Here is a 12,592-nt window from a genome sequence, read left to right as displayed (position 1 = left end):
AGTTGCAAAAATAATGACTGATTTAATTTTATTGTTCAGTGAATTTGGAAGAATTGAATTTATGTAAAGCTTGTAGGATCTCCTGCTGGAATTGACTCTTTATCACTTACACTACCCCCAAAAAATATTGGCACATGAATATCCTCACACCAGGAGGACATGTTTTGACCTATGCACCGTTGGTGCAGGGAAGGAAAAAAATGTTTGAGCAATTGTTTAAAGTCAGCTTAAATACACAGTACTTATTAATTAGGCTCATAGTAAGACTGCGTGTTTCCATTCTGTGGTGTTTTCTGGTAGGGTTGATTTATTAACATCACGAATACTAGACTCCAAGTGTTTAACAATTTTCTAGTAACTCTTGAGTATAATTAGTCAAACCTTGTGGGTTAAATGTGTGTGTGTAATACCCTGATGAAATACACTGACTGGAACAAATGAAATGTGCAACAAAAGATTAAAACAAAGTTAAACAAGGTATTTTACTTAAATTTACTCTAAATAAAATCACAGTTCAATTGTTTTCTTTAAAAAAAGAAGATACCTGTGCTGTTAGGTTTCACAGATTAAAAAGAAAAACTGTCCAAAAGGATGACATGACAAAAGCAATGATTTAAATGGTCGGGTCGATAAATGTCATTCTTTTGGACAGTTTTTCTTTTCACCATGACCACATATTACTCTTGCATAGATCAAACATGAGATACAACATTGTATTAAAAAATGGTATGAACTCTTAGCATATATTTTGTAAATGACTTTGTATAACTTGGAATACTGTTGCCAACATATAGTTCAGCCTCAGAAATATTACAATTGATGCTATTTTGGGGGAAAAATAAATAAATAAACAACATTCAGCTAACCACTATTTGAAAACAATAAAAGATGCATAAAGACAGGTAGGGGTCAAATATAAAACTGAATCTAACTGAAATACAATATAATATTAAATGGATAGCCTTTCTATAAATATGATTTTCAAAGTTTAAAAAGTCTTGATTCAGTCTGAATTCAGCCTTTCTTGGTTTCGCAGTGTCTATTCCTCCAATAGGATTACATACTTAAAAGATTAAAAGAGTACATGACATATAGTGGCACCAAAAGTGAATCAAACAGTTACCCTAAGTTTTGGCCAGCATATTTTAGAAAAAAATAAAATAAAAATAAATTCCTCTTTCAAAGTATCCTCCCCGTTAAGTGTTGCTATCTCTTGAATTCTTACTGTTGTATACTATATTTATATTTGCCTTTACTACTACACCTCTGCAACATGCCTTAAAAAGCTTGATAGATTATTCAATTCTTCAAATCAACTGCATATAAATATTTTTAGTGCCATGCCGCTGAAGCATAGTAATATTTGGAAACAGTGAACATTTCTCTAATGAAGGAAGATCAATAAACATAAACTACATTCACATATGTGAACTTGGTACTTCCATTTATACTTCAATAGATTCTCCCATACTAAATTATAACAGTTGTATTTATCTTTATTAATTCCAAGAAAATATTTATTTGAAAATTGTAAACACTAGTTTCAAGCTTTATGTCATGATAAAACAAAATGTAATTTACAATAAAACATGTAACAGTTTAAAGCAGTATGTAAACAATTCAGACTGGATAATAATACTAGCCTTTACGTGACTGAATCTCTTTCATTGGCATTAATCTGTCAGAGCATTTAAAAAATCTGAACAGTAAATTGTCAGACATTAAAATCAATTTTATGTATCTGGCTTTCAAAAGTAATTCAGTGACGGAAAGTTTGACAGCATCAAAAATCTTCATCACTAATGTCACAATCTGATTTTGAATCTATTTTACAGGACTCCTCTAGAATCTCACAATGCTCATTTTGATCAGAAACAAGCAAGGATTCTGCTAAACTCTTTCCAAGATCTTCCACATCCTTTGATCCTCTACCTACTTCATTTTCACTGTCGGGAGCAAGCTCCACAATAGTGAAGTCGCTACTTTTCCCTTTGTGAGTCTCAACCTGTGGCTTTTCTTCTTCCAAACCCTCAACTTCTTGTTGCTGGTATTCTGGTAAGGCAGTAGGATAGCTATGTTCTGTACATAGTGAAGTAGATGAATAATTAGATATTACACCATTCCACAAATCTTCACCTAGCACATAAGCACTTTCTGTGCTATTCCTTGTGTCAACTCCATTCAACTTCAGATTTTCAGAGTGCAAATGGGTTGCCTCCCTGTGTCCAAATAATGTATTGCTTTCAGTCAGCCTTGAATATTTATCATCAGAACTGCATCCAAGATCATCTCTAAGCACATCCAGCAGGTGGCACATTTTATCCTGTAAAAAAAAATAAAAAGTGTTATCCTATAAAACAAACTTAATAAATTAAAATGTTGCCGTCATTATAGTTGTAAACATCATAAAAAAGCACTGTATTCAGGATACATGAATCTGCTATGTTCCTACCTTGTGTAATCGATGTTTATTCTGTTCTACATGCCGCTGAAATACACGTTCTAAAACCCTAGGGGGATAACACATTTGCTTTAGTTGTGAAATGTTAGATACTGAACATTAAACTTTAATCATCAGCATTGCTTTCAAGTTTATCCAGACGTATTATGTAACATTCACAAATCAATGGCTGTTTAAAATGTGTGGATTTAAAAAAAAAAAGTGTACAGCTTTACTGTGATTATCTGCATTGTTATTTCATATATAAACAAAGGGTTACAGGGAATCCTTGTCACGAGATGTGAACATTTTCAACTCACATTTTACGACTAGTCTGTCGGGTAAGTTTAAGATTGAGGATTAGTCCTAGTTTTACACAACCTAATTAGCACTAGGTAGTACAAGGGTCATTGAAATCAGCTGTAAGTGTGTGAGCATAAATCGGTAAAGGACAAGAGTTTATGCATGTAGGCATTTTTATCTGCCTATCCAAAAGAGTTAATCCTAATTTAAAACAATGCTGCAGAAACTGAACATACCTGTTAGAATACAATCCCAATGTCAAGATCTCGTTTGTTACGTCTGCAACAAATTTAAGGTACCTCAACTCTTCTTCTCTGTATGGTGAAAAAATGTATCTTTAGTGCATACTGGTGATATAGGGGCAATTGCATGATAAACCAGGACCCCTGGTCCCCCTTTAGTTGTGCTAAGAATATTTTAGTTCTTCTCTTGTTTTTTTCTTTTAATGTTTAATTCAGGATTTGCAAATATTTTAAATAAAACACCATAGATAAACTGCTGCATCCTGGTACCTCTGCAGTAGATCACAAGGTATGATTGCAGCTTTGCAGAGAGTTTGAAGCACAACGTGGTTAGCACTTCTGTAAATTGAACAGATACTACTTGCATATTATACTCACTCAGCTTGGACTTTCCTCATAGTTGGAGACTTCATTCTATCCGGTGTCAACCTGATGGAGAAAATGTTTTGATTTTGCTGTCTTTGTTGTATTTATTTAATTTTGTTAAATATATAATAACAAAAACTATACAATACAGCATATTAGCATTAAAGCAGGTATATGAGAAATAACTAGTTGAATTAACAGCTGTTCAGCCACAAAGAAAAACAAACTAAACCACTCCACAGTACATGATTATTATTTCATCAGGAATGCTGCACATTTATTTCCATTTAGTTATAAATAACCCTGTTGTGTTCCAGTATGTCCCATGTAATTATTGGCCTGTGAGTCACAGTTTGCTCATCTGAGTCATTACAATATTATTCTGTAGATTTAGATGTTGAAGATGTGTTCATTTTACTTAGAAGAATATAATAAGCAGACATAGATAGGTCAAATTATTCTCTCTGCCGTGATGCTTGTAAGCAGACTTTCTTAAGAAAAACATCTTCATCTATTCTACATGAGGCTGATGGTTTCCATGCCTCGGATGTAAAATAAAGCTCCCAAAATGTCCCCTTCAGCATTAAAACAAGCTAATAACAGAGACTTAGACATTGTTTTTTGACATTCAAGACTTACCTGGAGAAAGTGTACATGTGGTCAGTATTTTCCAAGCTGCTCTTTGGTTCTTTTATATGAAAACCATACCCTGAATTTTCCCCAGCATCTGCTTCTTCATCGGACCACATATGTTCAGTATAATCAGCCTGTGTGACACAAGGCACAAGGAGACAGATGTTTCCGAATTCTTCTATATTGATAAAGGGACAAATACTCTTCTTTGAATTAAGGTTCGTTGTCAAAAGTTTTTAAATAAACAATTTTACACAAACCAAAGTACCTAACATTCATAGTGATCAGAAAGCTTTATGATTTAACTCCATTACATTTTTTGTTACCATTTACCTCCAAAAAGCTTTCAAACGGTATAGTTAGAATAATGTCACTGACCTGTTGCACAACCCACTCTGCTTCAGTTAAACGCTTTTTATCTTGTGAGGCAGTGCCTGCTTCACAGCTAAAAGGGAAAACAAACCACTTTAGAGCTATGTACAAATATATACAGAATAGCAGAATACTCATTTGCAGTGACCAACTTGATGTATAGAGGTTGTGCCGAAGTAAACATATGTTCATTCTCATGTTAATAAATCCCTGGCACAGTATACAATTTTAGGATATTGGTCTCTGAAAGAAAATAAACAATGAATTATATTCTATATCAACAGAAATGATTTGTATTTACCTTTCCTCAGTTTGTGTATCTTGGTTAATCATTATCTTGGCCTCCTGGTTTACTCTTGTTTTATCTTTTTCTGGTTTCCTTTTGGGAGGGGTATAGTACCTGTACTGTGACAAAAATGATTTGCTGTCCTTTTTCAAAGTTCTTGGGGTGAACAGCTGTTCTTCTTTGAAATTATGAGAATGCTTTTCTAAAAGATCTCCACTGTAAGTTTTCTGCTTTGGATCCTGAAATGACTTGCCAGTATTTTGATTTTTTAAAACGCTGCCAGACGAACTGTACACAGAACGCTGCCTTTTAGAAGTGGAGCTTCTATAAGTTAAATCTGAACAAGAGCGGTAGTAGATCTTCTGAGCATTTTCTCTGGTGCTGTCATTCACAGACGGTTGTGCCTTTGAATGGGGAGAGATTACAAATCTCGGTGATGAAGCAGGTCTGCTTTCAGAATATGGATAAAACTCCTCAACACCATTATCTTGCACTGGCACGCTATTCTAAAAAAAATAAAAATAAAAATAATAGCACCTATTTAAATATCATGACACACATATTCAGAAAACCTGACAGCTTGACAGAATTCTTAAATATGGAACTTTTCTTGCAGGATTACCAAATGCAGTGTACTGTACAGCATTCCCTATATTTACTGTACTGGCCCATTACTAAAAGTTGTCAAGGCAACACAAATAAAGGTGATAACATCACAGAAGCACTGCTAATAAAAATGAATACTATATTGCACATGTTATGATCTCAAATAAATTAGGCTGACATCTGCACACTTTTCAGATGAGTAAAACCTGTATTTCATGATCCATGAAAATGTAAGGGGTTTTGTATTGAGGCATGTTTTGCTAAATAAATATGCACAAAATGAGTAATCAATATGAAGCATTATTGGTTGTGCCTTTCATTAATGGTACAATGACATCAGTCATGTGATTTATCCTGTTTAAAACAATTACCCCCTTATGTAGATGGTTGATCTGGGCTATACAATTATACATTTTTTAAGTTGCATATAAAAAGATTGGCTCCACAGTTTTATCACAATAAATTATTTACCCTTTTCAAGTATCAAAGCAAAATATTTTATATAATACAAAAGCACAATTATAGTATCAGGCTTAGTGCTAAGAAAACAGAAAAGGCAGGGGTAATGCCATTTACAAGCAAGTTCTTTACTAATATTACAAGATAGGAACCCGGCTACAATATAATACAGCATTATCACTACACCAATCATGAGTGATTTAATGCAGTGTACCAGGATGCAGTGTTGCTGATGAGTCAGCAGGTCTTACACACATTACACAACTTGGTACTGCATCCAGACAAGCAAATTAAAAATGCCGTCTTTACCAGGTTATAGCGAAAGTTAACACCCTTCTGTTCAGGTAAAGGCCAAGAAGAAGCTGCCCAAACTCATGAACACAAAACCCATGTGAAACAAAGTATGCTGGTTTCTCATCATGATATCAATATTTAGCCTTCAGGTAATGCATATGACAGAGAACCATCCATACAGGTAATTTCATCACAACAACAGGAATGGAATTATGATCTCAGAGACACTTGGCAAAAACTGTGTGACAAAGACCCTCAACTGTTTTAATGGCCAAGGTTCTTCAGACACTAAAAGATAGTAAACAGTGCATTTGTTGTCTTTGTAGTCCTATCCTGGCTACAGCAGCCACATAAACAGTTTTCTAGCAAAGGTGTTGAAATTGCTCTGGCAGGCATCTGTGTAGTATAATTTATAAGGAAAATACTAAAATAATAAATCAAAAATACCTTAATCGTTTCAGTGGAAGAATATCTGCCATTACTTCTGTAGCTCTCTCCTGCTAATGATCTGGCAGCTAGAACTCCCCTCTTATACCGGTCTACCTCCTTTTTCATCTTTTCCCTTCGCTGTTGGTCACTGTCTTCAAAAACAAAATCACAAAACAAATAATTAACAGTTTGAAATAGCTGCCCTCATGGATTTAAAAATCAAAAACTGTACTTGGTCTGTATGTGTACTTTCATACATTAGAATACAAGACAAATCTGAGGAGCCACAATGCACTTCAAGTAAAGAAGCCCAAGGCAACAGCAGAAGCTTTACAAAAACATGCAGCCTCCTCACAGTCAAGACTGGATTCAATCTTAGAAATGAAACCCATTATGTAATAAATAAAGAGTTTAACATAAAAAGTATATATAGCAACCAAACATTTTGTTCTTAACTATCGCCCAATCGTCGAGCAGGTAATGCCCACTGCAACTGATTTTCCTTAAATAAAACCTGGGTTCAAACTACAGGATTATTGAATTTGAAAGCAATAACATTTCTTTAAGTACATTATGGTGTTCTTCTCTCTTGCACTGACTGAAGTTGACTTAAAGACCTTTTCTGTACAGAGCTCATCAATCAAAATAAATGATGATTCCCAATTTGATACCATGAAGCCCAAAGAAAATATTCAACAATGCTCAGAGCAGAATCCCATTACTGTACAATGCCAATAAAAAGCTCAATTTATTCATGGGCATCAGTAAAAGTTGACACCATGATACAGAATTCACTATAGACTTTCCTAAATTAACAATAGAGGATATAACTACTGTTAAACACATTGCTATTCATCTAACCTGAAGAAAGACCTAGTTGACATGTCGGAGGAATAATCAAGCTTTGTTTTTTATAAGGTCTTCTATCTACAATATAAACAAAAAGTAGGTGTGTATGTTTTATTGACAACATGAAATGACATGTTTTTAAATACAGTATTGTCAACTGTAATTAAGTAGATAATATACCTACATTTAATGCTGGCTAGCAAACTTTTGGGCACCGAATTGTCCACCGAAGCTAAAATTAGAAAGAACAAATCAAATTAATTTGAATAGGCTGTCAAAATGCTACATTTAAAGTAAATCATACCAGAGTTTTCTTGTACATAATACTCAAGGTTTCCAGTTGCAATTTGAATACAAATTTAGTTTAGATATATTCTATTAACTTCTTACCTTTGGCAGAGATGACTTTCTTATAATGGGCAGACATATGGTCTTGGACTAAGTACTGCATGGTTGATCTGCTGGGCGATCCAATACAGTAAGCTAAAATGAAATACACAAACTTGGGGGTAAATGGGTGCGTTGGGAAACTATAAATACATTTTATAGCCACATCATAATTTAAGGTAATTTTATATTTCAATTGCTTTTCAGGTGAACAGCACACAAAGCATACAACACAATTCAGGTATATTCATATTCAAATGCATTTTTTCATTGACTTAAAATAAGAATATTATACAAAAAAAAAAAACAAAAAAAAAAAACACTCCATACTAATAATGTATTGATTATTTTTTTCTCTCTTCTTTGACATAACAGCATAAACTGTATGTCTGATATTATAGAAAAAAGGAGTGGAAAGTGATAATAAAGTGAGAGGCAACTATTACTAAATTTGTATTCACTTTCAGTGTTGCAAAAGAAAAAGACGACAAGTTCAACTGTTTTCTTGGCGTATTCTCATACTGTATGTGGTTGGTGTGGAGTGCAGTCTATGCCAGCTTGATTTACTTACTGCTCATTGGCGCCTTGAAAATTTGAAGTGAAAAATAAACAACTAAAGCAATTAGCCAACTGGCAGGTCATACTTTATTATTATTTTTATTTATTATTTATTTCTTAGCAGACCCCCTTATCCAGGGCGACTTACAATTTTATTATTTACATACAGTTACCCATACTGGAGCAATATAGCTAAAGTACCTTGCTCAAGGGTACAGCAGCAGTGTCCCTTACCAGGGATTGAACCCACAACCCTCCGGTCAAGAGTCCAGAGCCCTAACCACTACTCCACACTGCTGCCCTTAGTATTTTTTTGTATACATTAAAAAAGGGTTAGCTTCAATTTGTTCATATGAATGTCTTATTATTTGAATTAAAGAACTATTGAACATATTGGGCCATATAACAAAAATGTAACACACTTTTACTTTTTTCTCAAATGTTTCAAAGTGCTGCCAGAGTAAAGTTATACAGTACAAACACTTAGCTGTTTTTTAAAAGTGCGAGTGATAGATAATACAGCATTGTTTATTTATAATTACGGCACTGGTCTTTGCTCTCTTCCGACTCTGCTGTTTGCAGTTTGTCTCGCCCTAAAGGTCTTCGTGTTTAAATAGTACTAAAAGGCATCTTAGGGTACGCCACAGAAGGATTAAAATTATTTAAAACAAGCTTTGCCAATGTGTTAAAGTTGCATCCCTCTTAGTTTCAATGTGAATTTCATTTTTTTTTTTTTAATCTAGCAGGTGTTAACTGGGGTACCTCACTGGCATTTAATTTAAGTTAAAACAATAAAATCTGGTGTTATCTATCTATCTATATATATTCCCCCCATGACTCACACAGCAATAAATTAAGTTAACGTAATAGTTACGTGGTTTTTAAGCCTACCGTTCCCTTTATCCATATTATTTATGTCAGTGTATCCCATGCTCCGTCTCTTGTTTCAGCGAGATATCTGTTTGTAGCCTATATTCAACAGCTGTACCTACTGTTTTTTTGGGTGTGATTGTTTTTTTTGTCCTAACACTGTGACCCATAACCAACACACAAAACAACCCACATCTTCCTCGTCGCCATGGAGGTTGCTACGCAGACGCCATACCGTCAGCCTCATAGCGAAAACGTACGTATGTACGTCATTTTTAGTGTGTGGTGCGGGGGCGGGCGAGATAGAAATAGAGGCGTGCTCTGTATCGTGTGAGGTTGTGGATTCCAATCGGTACGCTAAAGGGATGGTGTTTACTTAGCCAATGCATCCCATTCTACCAGCCTGCATTCAGTTAGGGTAGCCCTATAGGGTTTTTTCTTCTGCATCGAAACATGGTTCAAGTAGCTGACCTTGACATCTACACTCACTATCAATGCAGTAACACTTTTTAACAGGCAAGTCCAGAACTCGGGAAGACGCAACGCTTTCTATCTGTGTCTGTAGGCTATGCTTTTAGTTGATCTAACCCAGGAGAACTTAAGAAAATCAATGTTCAGACCCCATGAAAAAAAAAAAATAGCTTCGAGACAATAAATAAATAAAATTTTAAAAAATGCATAAAACAAAATACATACAACATTTTGTATAATTCACCGTTGAAAGAAAGACTGGAAAATTCGATTTCCCAAAGCTATGATGTTAAATACTTCAATGCCTTCTAGAAATATTAAACAGATGGTCGATAATAACTGGAATAATGTCGTGATAACCAGTCTGGTGGGTACTACCACTGTGTCCCCCCTGAGGATTGTCATAGTAACAGCACGCTCCAGTCTTCGCCTCGGAATGCAGAAAGGCTGCTTTCCTGCTTAGCACGACGATGAGAGTGAATGTATTGCTCTACCTGTACGTATGCGTTATTGCGTTCCTGATTGTAAATGCTGAGTTTGCAGGAATGAAAAACTCAGCATTGAAAAAAATCTGTTTTGGTCATTTTTTTTTTTTTTTTTTTTAATACATGTGTTCGGAATGGTGATTAACGAAAGGTTTCTAGGGTTAAATATTGTTAAATGACTTTCCATGGTCCTGAAGTGTGCCCTGCTGAAACAGTTGTTCTACTAACTGTAGAACAACGTTGGGTTCTGTGATGTCTTTTTATGGTACATTTGCTTATTTCACAGTATAGTACTTTCAATGAACCTGCAAATTCAACCGTGTGTTTTTTAAAGGACGAAACTACATTCACAATTGAATCCATTAATTCTTCGTCTTCTTTTGTCGTAACCACACTGCAACGGCAGCATTATTAAAATGCAGTCCATGTTCACATCTTGGAATCGGATATACAGCCTTTCTCTCCTTAAAAGGAATACTGACTGCAGCACCCTGCTGTGTGGTAGCAAATACAAGACACGTACGACCGAAATGTGTTCCCAAGAAGATATAAAGGAATTAAGATAAAGATGGTTCTGCTAGGGGTTTTCTAGTATAATATTTAAGTTTACTTTAACCAAATACACTTATTGAAAAACAGCAATAGAGGATGTATTTCAAATCTAAATATGTAATATGTATGTGACAGAATTAGTCCATTTATCATTTTCGAGAAGGGATGATATTATTTATTAATTAATGTTAAGGGGCAGTGTAAATTCAATTTATAATAAAACAAATAGCAGTCTCAAAGGTCATTCAACATTAAAGCACAACCTGAACAATATATATTAAAAATCCATACATTTATATCTTGTTTTCTTTATTGCATTAACAACAATAATAATAATAATTTCTAAAATGAAGTTTAAAGCAAATGTGGTTGGTGCCTCAAAGCCACCACACAATGTGGATATGCAGTATTGTTACTGTCTGTACCTCCCAATCCTCCCATTCATCCCTCTTAAGGGTAATCACTATGGGCTTTTGAGACATGCAATGTGGAGAATCCTCCAGACATTAAATATCTAATAAGAACATAAGAAAGTTTACAAACGAGAGGTGGCCATTCAACTTGGCTTTGTGGATGGGTGCGTGGACGGCTGTGTGGATGTGTTGATGGCTGTGTAGATTGCTGTGTGGATTGCTGTGTTGGTTGCTGTGTTGACCATTGACAGCTGTGACGATGATGATGATGATGATGATGATGATGATGATGATGATGATGATGATGATGATGATGATGTTGATGATGATGATGTATTTCATGCACTGTTTTGCCAACACAAAATAAATTACCCCATGGCCCCTTGTATAATTACATTTATAATTATCAAGCCAGACACAAAATAAACAATAACTGTACTGACTTTCTATTAAAGCATTTAATTATTCTGTATTTTGAAAAACTGTCGACTGGCGACTCAAGAAACAACTTTGTCAGTTCCACATTTAATTAAACTAGCATCAATGTTCTTCTTCTTCTGTAACTTCCACTCACTTTTTGATGGCATTCAATATTATTCATTTTAATTCAAATATAGTTGAGGTCTTATTTGTTTTTTTAATGATACAATGAATCTTGAATGAGATTCAATATATATTTTGCAGTTAACTCAACACTAATAGCTGGGTTTAAGACCAGTATAGGTTACAGGAAGGATTACAGCATCAGATTTCCTTATGAGATCACATGGGAATATAGCATTATAGGAACACGTCAATAGTTGGCTTAAAACCAAAGATGATATCACTGGAGGTACAGTTACAGGATTTATTTCAACAAAACACAGAAAATGAAATGTTGAAAATCCTACTAAATGCCAAACATTCTGCTTTGGCATCTTCCTCTCACAGTCTGTACATTTACATGTTGTTTATTTAGAAGTTATTTAGACGGCATCTGCAGGACATTTTACTCGTTCTGAAAGCTGGTCAAGAAGGTCAAGTGACCCATGATTCTGTAGCTTGAGGTCCTTTGTTCTGATCGCTAGAATGTAAATGACAACATTTGTAGAAACTTCACATTCCCGAAAAAGTTTATGCTAAGACTGCAGGGGAAACATTCCCATCTGCTGATATGCAGCTGGACACTGCAGAGTCTTTCAATGAGACAGGAATCCCCTTCCTTTAAAATCAATCAACCTCTGACATTTCCACATTAAACACTACCATGTCTGGCATAAGGATGTGTGTAGATTACAAATGCGATCTTTCTGGATGGTTTACACCTGTTCTAGTTTTATATAAGAAAAATTCAAAATCAAATTCAACATTGTTAAAACAGTCACAGAAACTTAGCAGGATGTTTCCAGTTGTCCTTACCAACGTGCTGTCAGCATGTCATTTAAAACATTTCTAGATGGTCATGCCAGAGTTGATTCTAGTTATTGCCATTCTCATTCTGGTTACCTGTTCTTAGGTGTATTCGCTTCTGACAAGTCTGTCTTTCAATATTGTTATACTGTGGTGGGCCATCACAATTATTAATCTTTGAAAATGCT

The 12,592-nt window shown here is 34.8% G+C and overlaps 1 protein-coding gene across 7 annotated transcripts; it reads right to left on the bottom strand.

Annotated features, from left to right (window-relative positions):
- Positions 1-478: 478 nt before the first annotated feature.
- Positions 479-9,357, bottom strand: LOC117422055 (spermatogenesis-associated protein 7-like). Of its 7 annotated transcripts, none has more exons than XM_058987844.1 (11): positions 9,288-9,357; positions 7,670-7,762; positions 7,464-7,511; positions 6,449-6,582; positions 4,658-5,148; positions 4,363-4,429; positions 3,991-4,118; positions 3,364-3,414; positions 2,980-3,057; positions 2,453-2,510; positions 479-2,323 (listed from the first exon to the last, which is right to left on the bottom strand). In XM_058987844.1, the coding sequence occupies exons 2-11, from the start codon at positions 7,728-7,730 to the stop codon at positions 1,784-1,786; spliced, it is 1,656 nt and encodes a 551-aa protein (XP_058843827.1). In that variant the 5' UTR covers positions 7,731-7,762; positions 9,288-9,357; the 3' UTR covers positions 479-1,783. The 7 variants fall into 7 exon arrangements, with proteins under 7 accessions (XP_058843827.1, XP_058843829.1, XP_058843824.1 ...); XM_058987846.1 differs by having other exon boundaries at positions 4,658-5,046; positions 9,116-9,345; XM_058987841.1 differs by having other exon boundaries at positions 9,116-9,344.
- Between the last annotated feature and the right edge of the window lie 3,235 nt (positions 9,358-12,592).

Source organism: Acipenser ruthenus, chromosome 15 (assembly GCF_902713425.1).
Source record: "Acipenser ruthenus chromosome 15, fAciRut3.2 maternal haplotype, whole genome shotgun sequence".
NCBI lineage: Eukaryota > Metazoa > Chordata > Actinopteri > Acipenseriformes > Acipenseridae > Acipenser > Acipenser ruthenus.
This window is presented reverse-complemented; position numbering and strand designations above follow the sequence as displayed.

Excerpts from the sequence above, each read along its gene's own strand:
- LOC117422055 (XM_058987841.1), bottom strand. The coding sequence starts at position 9,155 with ATGGGATACACTGACATAAATAATATGGATAAAGGGAACG. Across the intron at positions 7,763-9,115 it reads TAATATGGATAAAGGGAACG|CTTACTGTATTGGATCGCCC; the intron begins GTAGGCTTAAAA and ends ATTTCATTTTAG. Across the intron at positions 3,415-3,990 it reads CACATGTACACTTTCTCCAG|GTTGACACCGGATAGAATGA; the intron begins GTAAGTCTTGAA and ends TTTCTCCATCAG.